The sequence below is a fragment of the Hydra viridissima genome, unplaced genomic scaffold, assembly GCF_058129835.1.
Source record: "Hydra viridissima isolate aposymbiotic clone 2 unplaced genomic scaffold, HvirCarnegie_v1 scaffold_2, whole genome shotgun sequence".
NCBI lineage: Eukaryota > Metazoa > Cnidaria > Hydrozoa > Anthoathecata > Hydridae > Hydra > Hydra viridissima.
The window spans coordinates 9,930,751-9,948,305 of NW_028324301.1; the positions used below are offsets into that span (position 1 = coordinate 9,930,751).

Consider the following 17,555-nt stretch of genomic DNA (forward strand, 5'->3'; position numbering starts at 1 on the left):
ATTTTTGTTGGGAAAGTTTTTTGTTGGGAAAGCTTTTTGTTGGGAAAGCCTTTCCAAACTTTTACTGGTGGATTGGACTGAAGTAGTTTCCACTGAATATTACTAAACTTTAAAATGTTTTCTTTTGGTAACTCTATAAAACATTTTGGGTTTATGATAATCTAAAGAATGAAAATAAAATAGAGTTAAATTAATTCACAAGTCTTTTTCAATACTAGTAATAATTCAGATGCATATATAACAGGGCCAATAGCAAGCCAATATCAAGAGTGTAATGGATAAGCTTATCTGGCCTATTCATGTCTACTAATGTACACTGTCATCTTTATGTTTATCTGGCCTTTTCATGTCTAATAATTCACACCGTTGCACAGTGGAAAATAAAGGTGTGTTTCGGACCAAAAATCGATAACTTTTTTGTTACTAAAAATAGAGATTTGAAATTTTGCACAAATGTAAAGTAGTATATGACGCTTCTTGTGAAATACTCTTTATAAGAATTTTTTGTAATACAATATTAAAAATAAATAAATAAAAATCAAAAACTTCAAAATTGGCAGTTAGTTAATTTACACTTTAACACAATGCTTTACAAATATATGAAAATACCTTAAAATTATTAAAAACTACGAAAAATACATAAAGTGCTTACCTACTAATTATAGAAATATTTAAGACAGTTTCTTAGTAACAATTTTTAAATAGTTGTTTTTATGAAATAATGTATAGGTATATTAAGGTGGTACCAGGGTAAAGGTAACTTTTTAACAAGAAATTGAAAACTATTAATGGACTTTAGCTCTTTTCTATTAATGAACAAAAAAAATATATAAAACAGTAGCCAAATAAAAAATTTTTAGTGATAACGTCATTAATTATGCGCATAATTAGTGTTATTTTACCCCCAAACCTTCTTATTCTTTCATCTAATATAACTAACTCAAAAAGAGTCAAAACTGCTTGAAAATTTGAACATGAATTCTTTAATGTATTTAGAATGTTGTCTATGAAACAGAATTTTTTAAAACATTTTTAATTTTACCAGGTTGACATTCGAACTTTAAGATATAAAATTAAGGGAAGTTTGGGACAAAAGCATGATAAAAATGAGTTTTAAATAAAAAATAACAAAAATTTGCTTCATAGACAACATTCGTAATATGTTCATCTTTAAATCTGCAAAATTTCAGCCCATTATCTATTTTCTATGAAAAGTTATTTTTTCTGAAAAATTGAGATTTAGCGAGATAAAAAGCGTTTCTAAGGTCGTTGTTATGAAGCAAGAACCAAACTGCTCTTTAAAAAAAGGCCAAATTTGATTAAAATTAAGAAGATTTTTGACTTTTTGCAAAACGCATATTGAAATAGGTAGATTTAAGAATTCAAAACATTAATTTTGGTATTTTTCAAAATTTTATCAAAAATAGCCGTTTTTTACCCTGGTACCACCTTAAAGGTACTATATCATAACTACATAGGGACTTTCAGTTCCTGAAATCAGTTCGTTGACTTTCAAAAGCTGCAGAGTATCTTCATCAAGTTCTTGCACATTTCACGCAAAGAGTTTATTTGGCTCTTTACTTCATCTACAATGGCTTTAGTTTTCTTGGAAGTCTCTTTGCAAAATTCAATGCATATAGGTCGACAAAAACGAACATATGAAGGTGCCGGATTTTGCCAAACAACTGCGCCAGTTACTTTATCAATTAGTTTGATAGGCACCAAAGAACTAGTAAACAAATTTGCATAAGAAATAAGTTCAGATTCCTCTGGAAGTTTCTGCTTGTATTGGCTTTGGCCAGAGGAACCATCACAGCCCCATTTACTATATGAAAGTAAATGCTTGAATTCAATACTGTACAGAGAATCTATGGTCAAAATTCTAACTACAGTGTGATCCAATAAATCTTGCAGTTCCAGAATTTTCGCATGTGTGTTCGTAATTTCTATTGCAGAAGATGGTGGATAGCAGGTCTGTTTAATTTCTTGAATTTTACAATATGGTGGGAATATGGAACAGTTTCGTTCATTTGTCACCTTCCTCATATACAAATATTGTGCTTTTGTTAAATCTAAATCAATAAACACGCTGAGTGCTTCTTCATCAGTTAGCATATTTTTCTGGCTTGCGTTTTCCATAAAACTCGATGTTAATTTTTTTTTGTCTTTATCAGCAATCCTTAATGATTCCACAAGTTTTGCTTCTGCTTCTTCTCCTATTGAATGCAACGCCTGAAGATATGTATTAAAGATATGCTCCATCGTTTATTAAAAGACGGAATAATGTGCCTTTAAATACCACTAATGATGAAACACAAGTTGTCCTCAGAAAGTTGATAATTTTCTTTTAAAATTGTTGACAGTGCCTCAACTGTCATTCCTCCATCAATATAGGAAAGCAATAATTTACATTTCAAACACTTAAAAGTTGTCATTTTAACAAGTCACAAAAGTAACTTAAGTAATATTCAATAGTCAAACGAGTCGGTTTAATTTCCACTGTGAGTTTCTTATACTGATATAAATGTTTCAACTCTTTATATATTGGCAGTGTACATTCACCACAAAATGAGTGCAAAAATAAAAGAATGCCATGGTATCAATAAAAAATTGATAATAAATTAAAAAACATATACCAAGCTATTGTTATAAATGAACAAAATTTGAAACCACGATAAAAAGCGGTTTTCTGTTTTTTTACTTTTATCACTCTTTTCTCGATAATTTCGGAAACCGCACGTTTCTGCAACTCATTCTTATACATGTTTTTAATAAACACCTAGGCTACAATACTACATTAAATGTAAAGCGTGGGGAAGCGTGGGTAACTACCAAAAGTCTCAGTGAACTTGAAGAATATTATTTTTTTTCATTTATTTTATTGTTCAAATAATTACTCCTAAACTGAACCATATAAGTAAAAATGTATAATTTTCTTAAAATCTCCATAACATGAGCTTTTCAAAAATGTATAATACTTTATACTTATTCCTAGAAAGTTTTATAGAAAATTCACTTTTAAAGTGATGAAGCGAACAGGTTTGAAATGAACATCCGCAAAAGTAATAAACAATAGGGCTTCAAATCTTTTATTTTTACATAAAATTATGTGAAATTCCTGCATTATAGTAATGATTGACTATTAAACTATTAAATAAAATTGAAATATAATGATAGTAGCGACATTAGTAAAAAACATTTATGATATGCTGTTGCTCTACAATTTTCCACTGTGCGTTGTCTTTAGGCTTTTTTAAATTTATCTTCTTTAAATATTACATTTTTATAAAAGTAAATTAAAATAAGATAATTGTACTTAACAAGACATATGAGGATAATTTTTAACACGCAAATGACAGTCATTAAAGTTCTGCAAACTTTGATTAACTTTTACCAAGATGCAGAAACAACCATGTCGGATCCGCAGAAACAAAAGAGTTACCTTTTCAAAAACTAAACTCATTATAAAAAAAACAATTTAATTGGCTAAAAAAAATTGTTCCCTGTATCAGCACCATGCATTCGAGGAAAAGAGAATCACAGGGGTTTAATTAGAGCTATTTTTTGCCAAAAAACATGGTGGGTGTAGAAGGTTGAGGATAAGTACATTAAGATATAATGAGGCAAGGTTAGACCAAGGATTCTCTATATATCTTTGAAATTATTATACCGTCAACTAGAGTGATAAGTAAGCATTGGCGTTACCACACCGGCGGTAACAGTGCGTTAAAATGCGTAAATCTCACTGATCTCTATAATTGAGAGCTTACGATAAGAAAACTGCAACGGCAACTTCTACAATTTTTGATAAATATTTGACACTAAGCATGCGCAATGAATAGGATTCCCTGAAATGCCGTTTTAAAACTTTTTACGCAACGTCAAAACATTGAAATTCGTGTTTTCTGAAAACGGCTTATAAATGGATCAAAGTTGTACTTGCTCCAAAAGTGTAACAAAGTAATTATTTAATTTCTGATACAAATTTAGGATATATACATAAGTATAAATACACACACACACACACACGCACACACATATTATATATATATATATATATATATATATATATATATATATATATATATATATATATAATCGAGTATCATATCGAGTAGTCTACATGGGTAGGAAAACCGTTTTAAAAAAATATACAGTGCTTCCACCGGAGTAACTTTTAACCCGTTATAACATAAAAACTCTTGAGGTAGTTGAAGTACATTGAGTAAGCGATATATATCACTACGTAGAAATCTAAATTCACTTTTGCATTCATAATCAGACATGATTTCTAAACAAAACTGCTTAACTCCGAAACGGTAAATCTGGATTCTTAGACAAATTTAATTTGTACAGTTATAAAAATTCCTCGTCGTCTATGATATTTGATTCTAATGCAAGTAATAAACTATTTCTAACATTTCTTAACCCTTAAATGCATAGTGTTGCAGAAATGCAACATTTATTTAACACATATACAACGTTTTTAAGATTAGTTTAAAATATCAAAATATCAAAATTAAATAAAATAAGATAAAATAAGATATCAAAATTGAAATGTCATTTTCAAATTTTTTTTAAAAAAGAATAGAACTTAAAATACATGAATGATTTTTTCTTATGTTTTTAAAAAAATCATGCATTTAAGGGTTAAAGGAGCCATTTTTAATTTTTTTTTGTTTATTTCAAGATGTTTTCTTTTTTTTTGAAGCGGAAATTCGTAACTAATTTTATTGGAACACCGCAACTGCAAGTCGCAACCGCTCGATCCAGACCTTTGTCGTCTCCGTTGCCGTTGCAGTTTTCATATCGTAAGCTCTCTAATAACTGGATAGCGCAACTCCGAGCAAAACTTCTTATTTTTTGACGCCAAAATCGCCATATTGGAAAGCCCCAAAAATTTTAATCCCGTAAGCTTTAAGTTCTATTTTTTGGTTTATCGCTTTATCACTTTATCGCACATATCAGATTTCAGCGTTCTGGGGCTTTCCAATATGGCGATTTTGGCGTCAGTTTTGATATTAGAGATGCGCTATTCAGTTATTATGGAGATCAGCGGTAAATCTGCGTAAAATGCGTAAAAATATTTAATTACCGAGGTAATTTTGCATAAAAATTCGTAATACGCAAATTTACCGCTTTTATCACTATTTACCACTTTTCTTGTTACCGAAATATTAAACGAGGATTTTTAATTGTATTTCTATAACTGAATTTTGCATCTACGATTTTAAACGAACTAGTTATTGATGAAAAATTAATAATCGAATAATTCATCATCTGTCTCTAACAAAAAAGAGACAAAATTTGGTCTTCAATTTGTATCCCTTCATTACCTTCTTGTTGAGCAAAAGATGACTTTGACTCTCTTTAGTGTCTAGCTGAAGTTATTGTTGCTCTTTAGGTCCAGTTTGAGTTTCTAGTATTTGACTTGGAGAAGTCTTTTTTAGATGTACCTTCTTTTTTAGTTTGACTTTGTGTTTGAGTCTTAGTTATAGATTTTCCCTGTTGTTGAGTCTTCTCCGGTTGTTGTGTGACATGAGGTAACTCATATGGTTCACATTCACAAGTGTTCTCACAAGTGAAAAATTATCTTGAGACATTTTATCGTGAATTACTTTAAAGACATTTCGTCCTCATACCATTTAGTCACGTTTTTCCATGATATTGTTTCCCATTTTAATCAAAAACCATAAGGCGAACAACTTTAGTTTGTATAATAGATCAATTTTACTAATGAGAAAAAAAAGAAAAGTTCTTCGGAAATGTTATCAATATTTTTTACTCTTTTCTTTTCCGGTCCTTATAGAAATTAAGACTTTGTATTAGATGCAAAAGTAAAGAGATGAAACGAGTGGTTCGTTTTGTTGATTTTTTTTTTTTTTTATTGGATAAGTAGACTCTCCTATTCATGGATAGTAAAAATTACCAACTTTTTTCAAGCTAGGCCAAAAGTATGTTTCAACAATTTGCATTTAAATGTAACAATTAAACGCGGTTCTAAATTTTAGAAAAATTATGATATTTGTAGAGCAAAAGGAACTTGAAGTCGAAATTCTTTCAAAGTAATAACTTTTTTATGCTAAGTGAAGGAGAGCGAAATACTTTACAAAGGACAACGGCTAGACGATAAATCCCTGTCCTTTATGGTTATGCTGAAGTTTTGTAAGATCTACATACAAAAATAAAGTTCTATCATTTCAAATGTCAAGAAATAAAGTAATCGTTTTTTTGGTACTGGCTTTTTATAGTGTAGATTGCCTCCCAGTGAGTTTTTATACTATTAACATTTATATTTATAAGTATTTATATATAGATCCTTTGAATTATATCACTCTAATAGATTAATCTTGATGACTGGTGTGTACTTCAGACTACAACTGACGTAGAGTTGTTAAATTTAAGGTAAAAGTAGTTCTCTTCAAAGAAGGCTCATGTGAACAAAAATGTTATGGTGGCATAAAAAAATATTAAGAAAAGTACATATAGAATATGCATGTATGTATGTATGTATGTATGTATGTATGTATGTATGTATGTATGTATGTATGTATGTATGTATGTATGTATGTATGTATGTATGTATGTATGTATGTATGTATGTATGTATGTATGTAATATAATGTATGTTTGCATTTACAGTATTATTTTTATTTTAGCAAAGCTGTCAAACATGCATTAAAAACAAGCTAGATGAACAAGTTTGTGCTTCTAATGGGGTAACTTATGAGTCATTTTGTATGCTGAGAAGGACATCATGTTTGTTAAAAAAAAAGATTGAGTTTGAATGCGATGGCAAATGTCCTTGTGGTACAATTATGATTTTAATTATTTTCAATTATTTCATAAATCTGTTAAATGATAAACAGACACACACACACACACACACATACACACACACACACACACACACACACACACACACACACACACACACACACACACACACACACACACACACACATATAGAAAATTCAAACAAAAAAATTTGTTTCATTCTATAAATCTAATAAAATGTTCTAAATTTTACAGCCTAAGGCACTTTGAGCTAAGAAGGAAGGTTTTTAAATCTTACTTTAAAATTAAATTGATGACCACAATCACTCATGTAAAGATAATTTCAAATAGAAAATGCTTTATCATTTTGTAAAATTTACATTTTAATGTTTAGTATGTGCAGAGTATTTAATAGTAATAGTTTTTTTTACAAGATCCAAGTGAAGTTCCACGATTTGACCCACTAACATTCCACAAACTGAAGCACTTGCGTACTAAATATCAACTTGATGAACATACTAAGCGAGAAAAGTATGAAAATGAAGGAGTTGTGGTATGTATTTTATTTTCAAATGATTTAAATTGTAACAATATTTTTGCCAATTCTGATCTGTGTTTCTCTTTTTTTTTTTTTTTTTTTTTTTTTTTGTAGATAAAGGATATTGAAGATAATGATATTCTGCAAGAGTTTATTCAGCAAGATGCTATTAATCAAATTACAATAAACCCTGAAGGTTTGTCATCTCATACTTTATTCAAATTGATTTTATAACATTTTTCACTTTAAACACTTTGTGTTCTTTGTTGTCCATTAATCTAGTTTTAATTTAAAAAAGTTTACTAATAGTAAACAACTTTTATAATTTAGATAAATGTCCAAAAAATAAATTACTAGAGCTCCCACACCAGCTTATTGAGTGGTTTCACATAGTTAAGAATAATGAAAAAGAGCGTATATTACAAGAAAAAGGAACAAAAAGTAGTGATGCATTAAAAGAGTTAGAGTTTATTCAAGCAAAGTTATACTCTATTTGTGAGTCAGTATTATGATTTTAAGTAAGATTGGTCATTATATATTTTTTAACCCATTTAAACTGATTATCTTGTGTTAATTTAAAATTATCTGAATACTTTAAATAATGGGTAAGCAACAGTTATAATAAATAATAATTTTAACATAATATGAGTTATATGGCATTTAATGATTTAAACTGAGGTTAGGATTAAAAATTTTGTTAAGTATATGAGAATATAGTACATGAGAATATCTTTCTTAATTATTCTTTTTTTTTTTCCCCTTTTGTACAGACAGTTCTTTAAGTTGTTCTCCAAAGAATCACCAAGATACAGAAGTCTGCTTACTCCCTGTTCAATCGCTGTTTAATCACTTGGATGTGGATAACAACAAAGAACTTTCTTTAAAGGAGGTCAAAGAGATAAAAATGCTTGATGATGAAGGATGTATCAAGTCTTTTTTAAGAGGATGTGATAATAATACAGATGGTCTAGTTGTGATGAAAGAATTCTGCAGATGTCTTTGTTATAGTAACTAAACTTATGTCTATTTAGTTTGTTGAATAAAATGTAAAATAACAAATATTGAAAAATAAAAATATAAAAAATTTAAATAGCAACTATTTAATTGTTTTGAGAGACAACAATGAAACATTACTAAGATAGGTACAACTACAATCCAACACCAATCTGATTGCTGCAACTATCTGTATGGTAGTTAAAGCTGTGTAACAGCTTTAACTGTCATATAGATAACTGTATAATTTATATGACAGCTATCTTTATGACAGATATCTATACAATTGTTAATATCATAGTCACAATATCAAATAAATAAGTTTAAGTAATAGTTCTAATGAAAAGTATAAGTTCATATTTTTGATAATATATTTTTGCTATTAGCCCCTCCTTGCACCAGTGCAATAATGGCAGTACCTATTATTCTGGTGAGAGGAGAACCTAAACCTTTGCCTGGCTTCTTTGTTCCTCGCTGCGATGAAGATGGTTTTTTTATGCCTAAACAATGCAATGAATTACAAAAACAATGTTGGTGTACAGATAGAAATGGTGCAGAATATCCTGGAACAAGAGTTAACATGAGCACAATCAATTTTAATTGTAGTAAGTTAAAGAACATATGATTACTTTTAAGGGTACTTGGTCTATTGCAAAGAAAAATCTTTTTCTCACTTAGGTGATTACATACATGATGCAGAAAGCAAAGAACTTGTTCCGTTAAGTTTAGAAAAGGGAGGCGGAAATGTTTAAAATGAAGAATTTTTTTCCTTTGTTAAAACAAGAATTGTCTTTTTTTTTTTTTTGGTTTAAATTATTTATATTGGTTTGGGAATTGTACCCAAATGATTTTTTTAAAATATAATTTATTATTTACTCAATATGGTAGATGCTACCTATATTTAAAATTATGTTTATTATTGTCTACCTTATGTTCTTTGGTCAGATAAATAGTATGAATGGTTTTTATATAAATTTTCCATTTTACAGTATTTTTCTCTTAATTTGCATTTGTACTTTTGATTATTTTTTGATTATCTTTATCTTATTTTGAAGAAGTTTGCTGTTGAACATTTTTTCGTCTTATACATTTTAATGTTTTACAGTAATTGTGTTTAAATTTCAAAGAAAATATTCTTTTGTAAATTTATTTTTAGATTTTTTTCTTTTCTTTTTTTTCTTTTTTTTTTTTTAATTGTTTATTTATAACATTAATTTTTTTTTTGAAAATATATTTTCATAGTATTAAATGTTTTTTTTTGTTGAATATATCTTTCAGACAATTTTGTTTTTGAAAAAATGTTTCCACGGCGTAAATTTTTAGTTGTTTTTACTGAATGGACCTTAACCCTATCTTGAAAAATGAAGTTTTAATATAACAACCAGGAAGATAACACCGAGGAAGAAATTATTTTTCACAGTTAAAAATTATTTAAGGATAAGTGGCAAAGGTTTTTTTTTTGAGAAATATTTATAACATTAATTTTTTTTTTGAAAATATATTTTCATAGTATTAAAGAGTTTATTCAGCAAGTACAGCAATTTCAAAAAATTGTTGTAACTAGTATGTTAAGTATATTCTTTCCTCTAGCATTTCAAAATAATCAAAGATTTCATATAAATATTTTAAAGAACAATTTCATTAATAAGTAAAATTTTATTTAAAATAAAAAGTTCTCAGCTATATTCAGATATTTTTATTAAGTCCTAGATTATTAATCAGTTGACAGAAATATTAATAATAAATGAAATCATATCAGAGTTTATAAGTTTGCTTTGTACACATAAGAATCTTACTTTAAGTGCTCTCATATTTAGCTGAGGTTATACAATTCCAGTAAATGAGTGGAAGGTTAAACATTTTGAATTAGTACCTGAATGATTTTCAGCTCTGAGTCAATTTTTTTTCTTGAAACTAAATGATAATGTTGAAAATCTTTGTTTAAGTTAAGCCTATGTTTTTTAGTATCAATGCTCTGTTGATATCTGATGACTCGCAATCTGATGTAGATGAAATTGAACATGACAAGGTGAATATTTTAATATCAAGATTAAAAATTGTAACTAACTTTTAGGTTAAAAATGATCAATTAAAACTGTTAAAGTCTTTTGTATCTCACTTTTAGCAATATGGAAGCTATGAAATCACTCCTAAGTATTTAAAAATATCTGAATTAATTAAAATAGCAAAGGTAAACTTTTAAATAATCACATTGTTTAATGTGTGTGTGTGTGTTTTAATAGTATATAATAATTTGTTCAAAAGTTTTGTTAGATTAGATAAGCATGCTGGTGAATTAAGGTGTCAAGAGCTTTTAAAAATTTATTATTATTACATATTATCATATTAAGTTATATTTATGGATTATATGTTAAGTTAAATATTTTTCTTTATGTTAATATGTCTGGCTACCACTCATGATTCCTGAATATTTTTTTTTTTTTTTACATGGATAAGTAAATGTAAATATCATTCTATCTGATAATATTTTTGGGATAGTTTATTAATGAAATTAATTCTTCTGTATTTATTTATCTTATTATGAGTTCAGTAGAACTTTGAAACTCATTTTGAATATATTTAGCATAATCTCTTAGATTTTCATTAAATTTTTTCTTTTTTTTTTAGTTTGCAAATCAAATAGATACAATAAATGCATTGCTCACACTAGAGACTTTGATTGTAGGAGACAAGGAGAAAATATGTGTTCTTAACCTGGGTGGCGTGCAGTTACTTATAAATCTTATTAAGACGCAACACCAAAGATCTACAGTGTGTTTAGCTTTTTCGATTAGTTGTTTCAAATTACAGTTTTTTGTTTATGTTGTAGTATGCTATGGAGGGTAAAAACTTTTACATAAAGTTAACAACACTAAATGATTTAATTCGTATTTATTCAAAAAGTTTGAGCAAGTATGAATTAAATCATTTTGACTTTACTTAATATTCAAGAAAAGTATGATTACCTTCCAACCACCCACCACATGCACACCTTTTTTTTTTTTTGAAAGAAAGAAATCACTTTTTATAAATGGATTAACTAAAAAGTATTTATGCACAATTTTTATTACTTTTTTGTGGCTACTGTTTTATTTGATTGTGATTATTAAAGTAACATAAAAAAGTATTAATGCTGAAATGAAATCAAGTGTGCCCACAAAATGGGTTAAATATGACATGTCAGTTAACAGTTACTAAAAGAATAGCAATTTTTTCATTCCTATTAGTAATTATAATTTTGTACTGCTGCATTATTTGTTGTTAAAAGTTGACTTGTTGATGACTTGTTAGCTTAGTACATTAGATCATTCTTAACAATACATTATTTTTTTAAATCATTCGCAATAATACACGGATTGCAGGGTGCTAAAGAAACTCATTTTTTAAATCAAGTTTTTTTTTTTTTACTAGATTGCTTCATTGAAGGTGTTGAAGGCTTTATGTTCTCATTATTTTATCATTGACGAAATAATAAGATTGCAAGGTTTCTAATATACCTTTTTTCAGAGTTTATCTTTACTTTTTGTACATTCATACTTATTAAGAAAACCAAGGAAGAATTTTTTATCCATTCCTTTTTATAACCAGTACTTGGAATTTTACACAGGAACAGGACTTCACCCACACTATAACTGGTTTGATCTATGTGATGTTACAGACTTATAGTAATAATAAAAATATGATGATGATGATGATGATGATAATAATAATAATAATAATAATAATAATAATAATAATAATAATAATAATAATAATAATAATAATAATAATAATAATAATAATAATAATAATAATAATAATAATAATAATAATAATAATAATAATAATAATAATAATAGTAATAGTAATAGTAATAATAATAATAATAATAATAATAATAATAATAATAATAATAATAATAATAATAATAATAATAATAATAATAATAATAATAATAATAATAATAATAATAATAATAATAGTAATAATAATAATAATAATAACAATAATAACAATAATAATAATAATAATAATAATAATAATAATAATAATAATAATAATAATAATAATAATAATAATAATAATAATAATAATAATAATAATAATGATAATAATAGTAATAATAATAATAATAATAATAATAATGATAATAATAAAATAGTAATAATAATAATAATAAAAATATTAATGATAGCTATAAAAATAATAGCCATATCAATAATATCAATAACAATGATTTTAAAAAATTGAAATAGTAGTCTTGTTTTTTTTTTTAGGATTGCAGTATTTAGTTATGATGATTGGCACTAACTACAAAGTTAGGATGAAAACACTAGCCAATCAAACCCAAATGATACTAGCTCTTGAAGTCCTTCAGCTTATGGCTGTCTCAAGAAGAGTGAAAAGATTAATTAGAAGTTTCTCAGGGATAGCTCATTTGGTACTTTTTAGTTTATTTTTGTTTAATCCGTATGATGGTTTTAATAGATTTATTTTTATTTATATTATGGGAATTGCTATTTACATATCTCACAGAATTTTTTTTTTTTTTTTAGTTTCATACATAGTTTTTTTTTTTTTTCTGCTTTAGTTTTTAAAGGAGTTTTTTTATTGTTTAAGGTTCGCTTCCTTTCCATTAATACTTCTTTTTACTTGGAAAAGTTAACAGATCACAGATTCAGTAGAAATACAAACACACCAGACACTAGCAGAGAAATGTTTTCTGGAAGGAGGAGGTATGAGAAATTAATTAGATGTTTGTTTCATAATTTATTATTGTTATTAGAAGTATTTGTTTAACATCAAAAATTGCACTTTATCATTTTTTAAACTTTAGAGTTACTATTTCCTTGAATTCAAATAAGTTTCGAGATATTAATTTATCAGAGTTGTTAATGCTTCATTTGGCTGCAAATGTTTTATGGAGCTGTTGTGAAAACAAAGGCAATGTTGCCTCTTTACTTGGTTACAATATTTTAGGCGTTCTATTAGATCTCCTTCATCTTCAGATCTGTGAGATTGATCTACCAATTCTGGGTGTCTTAAAACAATGCTGTATAGTGGTAAATTATCATTAGAATTTTTTTTGAAAAAATAATTAACATCAAAAGCATTTAAGATGGAGGTCATGAAAGAAATACTTCTAAATTTTTTTTTATTTGTAAAAAGATGAAATTGATTTAAAATTAGGAAGAATTTTGCAAAGAAGCTATTGCTGGTGATTTAATCTACCATTGCATACGATGTTTGAGGCATGAACGTCATCACACTATCCAATTGGTTTCTTTGGAAACTATTTGTAAGGTGGGATTTTTAAATAAATTCTTTTCTTATTTTAATATTTCATAAATGGCTTCTCCTTTTACATTTACTTTTAAAAAGATTTTATTTTTCAATCCTTTTGATAACATTTTATGCTTAAAATTTAACTCTTTAGTGTGTTGGGCATAGTGATAAAGCTAAAGTGCTTGTTAATAAGTTAGGGGGTTTAAAAGCAATAATGAGGGTAATTAAAGCAAACATAAATAACAAAGTGAGTCAGGTCATTGCAGCATTGCATACATTGGTGATGTGTCTACAAGGCAACATAAAGAATTGTAACTGGTGATATATTTTTATGCCGCTATAACTAGTTCAATTTATGTTTTTGTGCAGCTAAAAGTTTATTCTTTGCTTTTGTAATATTTAAATTATCATTTTTCTTTTTTAATAATCTTATTTACATACTTTTCATAGGTTGAATTTAGATGATCATCTGAAAAAAATTATTCATTTGATAAGAAATAGCAATGATGAAAAGGTAATGTTTGAGAATTAATCAACTTAAGTAAAGGTTTTCACATTAAAAGTATGATCTTATAAATTGTAATGTAAAAAATTTCCTTATTAAAAAAGTTTGCATCAAGATTAAAAAACAAACCTGTTAAGCATGAACAACCAGTATAATCATTAATGTTTATGTTGTCAGAAAGGTCATCTCATCAAGACCTAAACTCAAGATCTAAAGTGTAATCATTATCATTATATGATCAGAGATGTTGGTGTATGCCATAAGTTTTCATCTTTGTTTTATTTTGTTACCATGTTGAAAATTTTTGTGAAACTTTCTGTGTTTTGTTAAAGATAAAAGTTTCTTTCTTAAAAAGGTCATAGAGTACTGTTTTGTTATCTTGAAAGAATTTATGAATGCCAGCAATGAGAACTGCACCCATTTACTAAAGCAAAATATATTAGATATCTTCATAGAGAACTTACAGCTAGCTAATGACAATGTCATTGTGGCAGTTAATGGGGCTTTAAAAGTTGGGCTAAAAAATCAAATTTTCAAAAGGTTTTTAAACTTAGATATCATTTTTACGTTTGTTTATTTTACTTTGTAAAATGTACTTTTTTGGTAATTGATAATGCATCTAAAAAATTTTCCTATAGAACTTTACTATCGAAAGGTGCTCTTCAATTGCTTTGGTCAAATATGACTCGTGAACACCCAGAGGTAAGCTAGAAATTAAAAAAAATTATGTTTAACTTATTGAAGAACATTACATTTGTTTTTAAAAAACTTAAAAACAAGTTAAAAGTTAAGTCGAAATTTTTAATTTTTTAAAATTTCTTTCTTAATTGTTAAATATAATCCTTTTTTTCTAACAATACTTTTAAACGGTACTAAATAAAAAGTTTTCACTTTGCTTATGTCTACTGAATTGAGTGTGAATTGATTTTTTGTGTTTATTCCGGACTTCATTCTTGTTTAGTCCATCTTTTCCTCTGCAGATGTCCTTTTCAATTTGGTTGATGATCCAACGGTTAGAAATTTAATATTCAAGTGATGTTTTTTTTATTTCAGATATTAAAAAATGTTTAAAGATGGAATATTTTGAAAATTTGTTTTGATTTTCTGCTTTTAGGAAACTTCAGAATCTATTCGATCAATTATGGGAGGCCTAGAAATACTTGTAAAATTGATGAAGTCGCAAATCAATGAGGTAAATGTGGTACATAATAATCTCTTGTAGTACTAAGTTTGAGATTTTGGGTTGGGGTTAAGTTTGTGGTTAGACTTGGAGTTAGATTTCGAGATAAGGTGGTAGAGTTAGAAAAAGTTAGAGTAATTTAAAGTAGGGGGGGGGGGTTTCCTCGGGAATTATCTCTTAGGACCTGTAGAAATATTTTTACTTAACTTGAATCTTTTTTGGGGGTTTTTCTGTTTTAAATTAACGATTGAATTGTAATGTGGTAATCGTTTTTGTGTTTACATTTTTAAAACATAGATCATAACTTACGTTGGAAACCTCGTATCAAGAGTGGCTCTTGATCAAGCAAACCAAACAATACTTGTTAGTTTTGGCATTCTGGAAGCAATTTTAAATCAATGCAAAACGGTAAAATTCGATGTAGCAATGATGTTTAGTCGTAAAAAGTTTTTCCTGATACTACTGCTTTATCACAAAAGTAACCCCCTGTTTATTTTTTAGAATAACTCTGATGTGCGCAAGTCTCTTTGTTATTGCATCGTGAGGTATGTAGCACAGGAGCCCGCAGGAAAATTTGGAAAGGGTGAAGGGAGCTAAATAGATACTGTTTTAAATAATCATAAATTGTATATTGATATGTGAGGACGTGATCGCTTTAAGGCAAGAGGACTTGCCAATCATTTTCCGAAGAAATTTTTTCCTCCTATATGTCTTCTAGAATAATAGAAAAATAGAAACAAATAACTTAATGCACAATACTTTTCTGAACAAAAATTATTTTCCTATAAAAGTTATAAGTATAAAATAGTTTTAAAATAAAAAAATCTCTGGAAATCCAGGACTGGTAGGTGGGTGGGTAGAGGATACACCTCTCCATCTCTTCCCCCAATGTTATAATCTTTTTAACGTTTTGCTTTATTGACAACATTTTGTTTATAACTTTTTTTTTTTTTTTTTTTTTACTTTTATTGTAACATTTTGTCTTATTGACATTTTTTTTTTTAGCTTCTGTAACAATATCAATTGTCGAGCAAAGTTAAGAGGAGCCATACGTTATATAGGTGGTTGGTTACACTCTCCAGATTTATCCGTAAAGTATGAAGCTGTGCATGCGCTATTTTTCCTTTCATATGACGAAGACAACTGCATGCTTATGTATGAATCCGGTATTTTCAAGGTAATACGCAAAAACTTATTTTTATAATTGCAATTCCCTTAAATTTATATGAAGTTATGAATAACATTTATTATTTTCGTATCTTTATTTCCTTTGTTTATGTTTCTTAGTTACAGTAAATTACGTAAACTACGTCATGAAAATTTTTTGAACAAAGTTAAATGTTTTTTGGGGATTTGATTTAGCATCTCATCGAATTGATGCAGCAATTTGAAAATGAAAGTTTACACAAAGAATTTACCCTCTGTGTAAGTAATATAAAAAAGACCATTATGTCTTCCACTTATCAGAGTGTGAAATCTAAAATCTGGTAAAAGTAACCAATGCATGTCTCATAATCTGAAAATCCCTATGGTGGGCTTTCTCCATCAACTACTCTTGTCCTTTTCGGTAAAATCAACTTATTTGATAACGATTTTTTTTTTTTTTAATATTTTGGAAAACTGCACGAAACAAAAATTGCAATACGCACGATAAAGTGGAATTTACAGCCATGAAAAATTTATCATGCACAATAGAAAGAAGTACAAATATTAAAGTGCCTTTATTGGAATAATTCCCTATTGTAACGGTGATTTATTGCGGTGGTAACTTGGACTAGTGGATATTTTTTTACGCTTTGTAAAGTAATAAATATTTAAATGTCGTATATGGTATGAATAATAAAAACAAGATTTTCGCTATTTGACATTATTTTGATGAACTCCGAAAATGGACTGTCTTTAACGTTCTGTAAAAGATACATTTTGTAAAATAGATTTTGCTTAAAACCCTTTGAACAATTTATTGTAGCAAACCATCTTGTAACTATAATGTAATTAAAATTTTTTTTCAAAAATGAACTCATTACTCTGTGATCTAAAATATTTAATTTTTTTTTTAGCTTACACCGCATTTACATTTTATAATGCTTTCAGTTTTTGGTTTCTAAGATTTGAAACCAAACTTGTTAAACAACCATAACTTTTGACACAAAAACTCGCATGAGAAAGAGTTTTTGGTGACCAGCAGATAGCATGTCTAACCACTTGTTACTTAATGCGTATTGAACTTTTTTTCCTTCCTTTTTTTTCCCCTCTTATGATAAAGTTCTAAAATATAAATACAAAATTTCTCATCT

At 27.4% G+C, this 17,555-nt stretch overlaps 2 protein-coding genes across 8 annotated transcripts; both read left to right on the top strand.

The window, feature by feature from the left end:
• The first annotated feature begins 6,089 nt into the window (after positions 1–6,089).
• On the top strand, positions 6,090–9,624 carry LOC149891833 (testican-2-like). Of its 4 annotated transcripts, none has more exons than XM_090078720.1 (9): positions 6,114–6,219; positions 6,344–6,405; positions 6,660–6,810; positions 7,212–7,330; positions 7,430–7,511; positions 7,646–7,810; positions 8,086–8,322; positions 8,695–8,913; positions 8,987–9,624. In XM_090078720.1, exons 3-9 carry the CDS (start codon positions 6,741–6,743, stop codon positions 9,058–9,060), a joined length of 966 nt encoding a protein of 321 aa, XP_089934846.1. In that variant the 5' UTR covers positions 6,114–6,219; positions 6,344–6,405; positions 6,660–6,740; the 3' UTR covers positions 9,061–9,624. The 4 variants fall into 4 exon arrangements, with proteins under 4 accessions (XP_089934848.1, XP_089934845.1, XP_089934846.1 ...); XM_090078721.1 differs by having other exon boundaries at positions 6,132–6,267; XM_090078719.1 differs by lacking the exon at positions 6,344–6,405 and having other exon boundaries at positions 6,094–6,267.
• A 381-nt stretch (positions 9,625–10,005) lies between these two features.
• On the top strand, positions 10,006–17,273 carry LOC145191073 (armadillo repeat-containing protein gudu-like). 4 transcript variants are annotated; one of them, XR_016449809.1, is made up of 19 exons: positions 10,006–10,159; positions 10,274–10,337; positions 10,434–10,499; positions 10,937–11,080; positions 11,720–11,792; positions 12,565–12,728; positions 12,908–13,023; positions 13,125–13,350; positions 13,478–13,591; positions 13,725–13,891; positions 14,024–14,087; positions 14,256–14,618; positions 14,717–14,780; positions 15,040–15,090; positions 15,193–15,270; positions 15,556–15,666; positions 15,760–15,803; positions 16,264–16,435; positions 16,621–17,273. XR_016449809.1 is itself a non-coding variant. In XM_090078715.1 (19 exons), the coding sequence occupies exons 1-19, from the start codon at positions 10,149–10,151 to the stop codon at positions 16,747–16,749; spliced, it is 2,043 nt and encodes a 680-aa protein (XP_089934841.1). In that variant the 5' UTR covers positions 10,006–10,148; the 3' UTR covers positions 16,750–17,273. The 4 variants fall into 4 exon arrangements, 3 of the variants coding, with proteins under 3 accessions (XP_089934841.1, XP_089934842.1, XP_089934843.1); XM_090078715.1 differs by having other exon boundaries at positions 14,434–14,618; XM_090078716.1 differs by having other exon boundaries at positions 13,482–13,591; positions 14,434–14,618.
• The last annotated feature ends 282 nt before the right edge of the window (positions 17,274–17,555 follow it).

Coding starts and splice junctions, on each gene's coding strand:
- LOC145191073 (XM_090078715.1), top strand. Junction 12,729..12,907: donor TCTCAGGGATAGCTCATTTG/GTACTTTTTAGT, acceptor TTATTGTTTAAG/GTTCGCTTCCTTTCCATTAA. Junction 15,091..15,192: donor ATTTGGTTGATGATCCAACG/GTTAGAAATTTA, acceptor TTCTGCTTTTAG/GAAACTTCAGAATCTATTCG.
- LOC149891833 (XM_090078719.1), top strand. CDS start 6,205: ATGTCAAGAAATAAAGTAATCGTTTTTTTGGTACTGGCTTTTTATAGT. Junction 6,811..7,211: donor CGATGGCAAATGTCCTTGTG/GTACAATTATGA, acceptor TTTTTTTACAAG/ATCCAAGTGAAGTTCCACGA. Junction 7,331..7,429: donor ATGAAAATGAAGGAGTTGTG/GTATGTATTTTA, acceptor TTTTTTTTGTAG/ATAAAGGATATTGAAGATAA.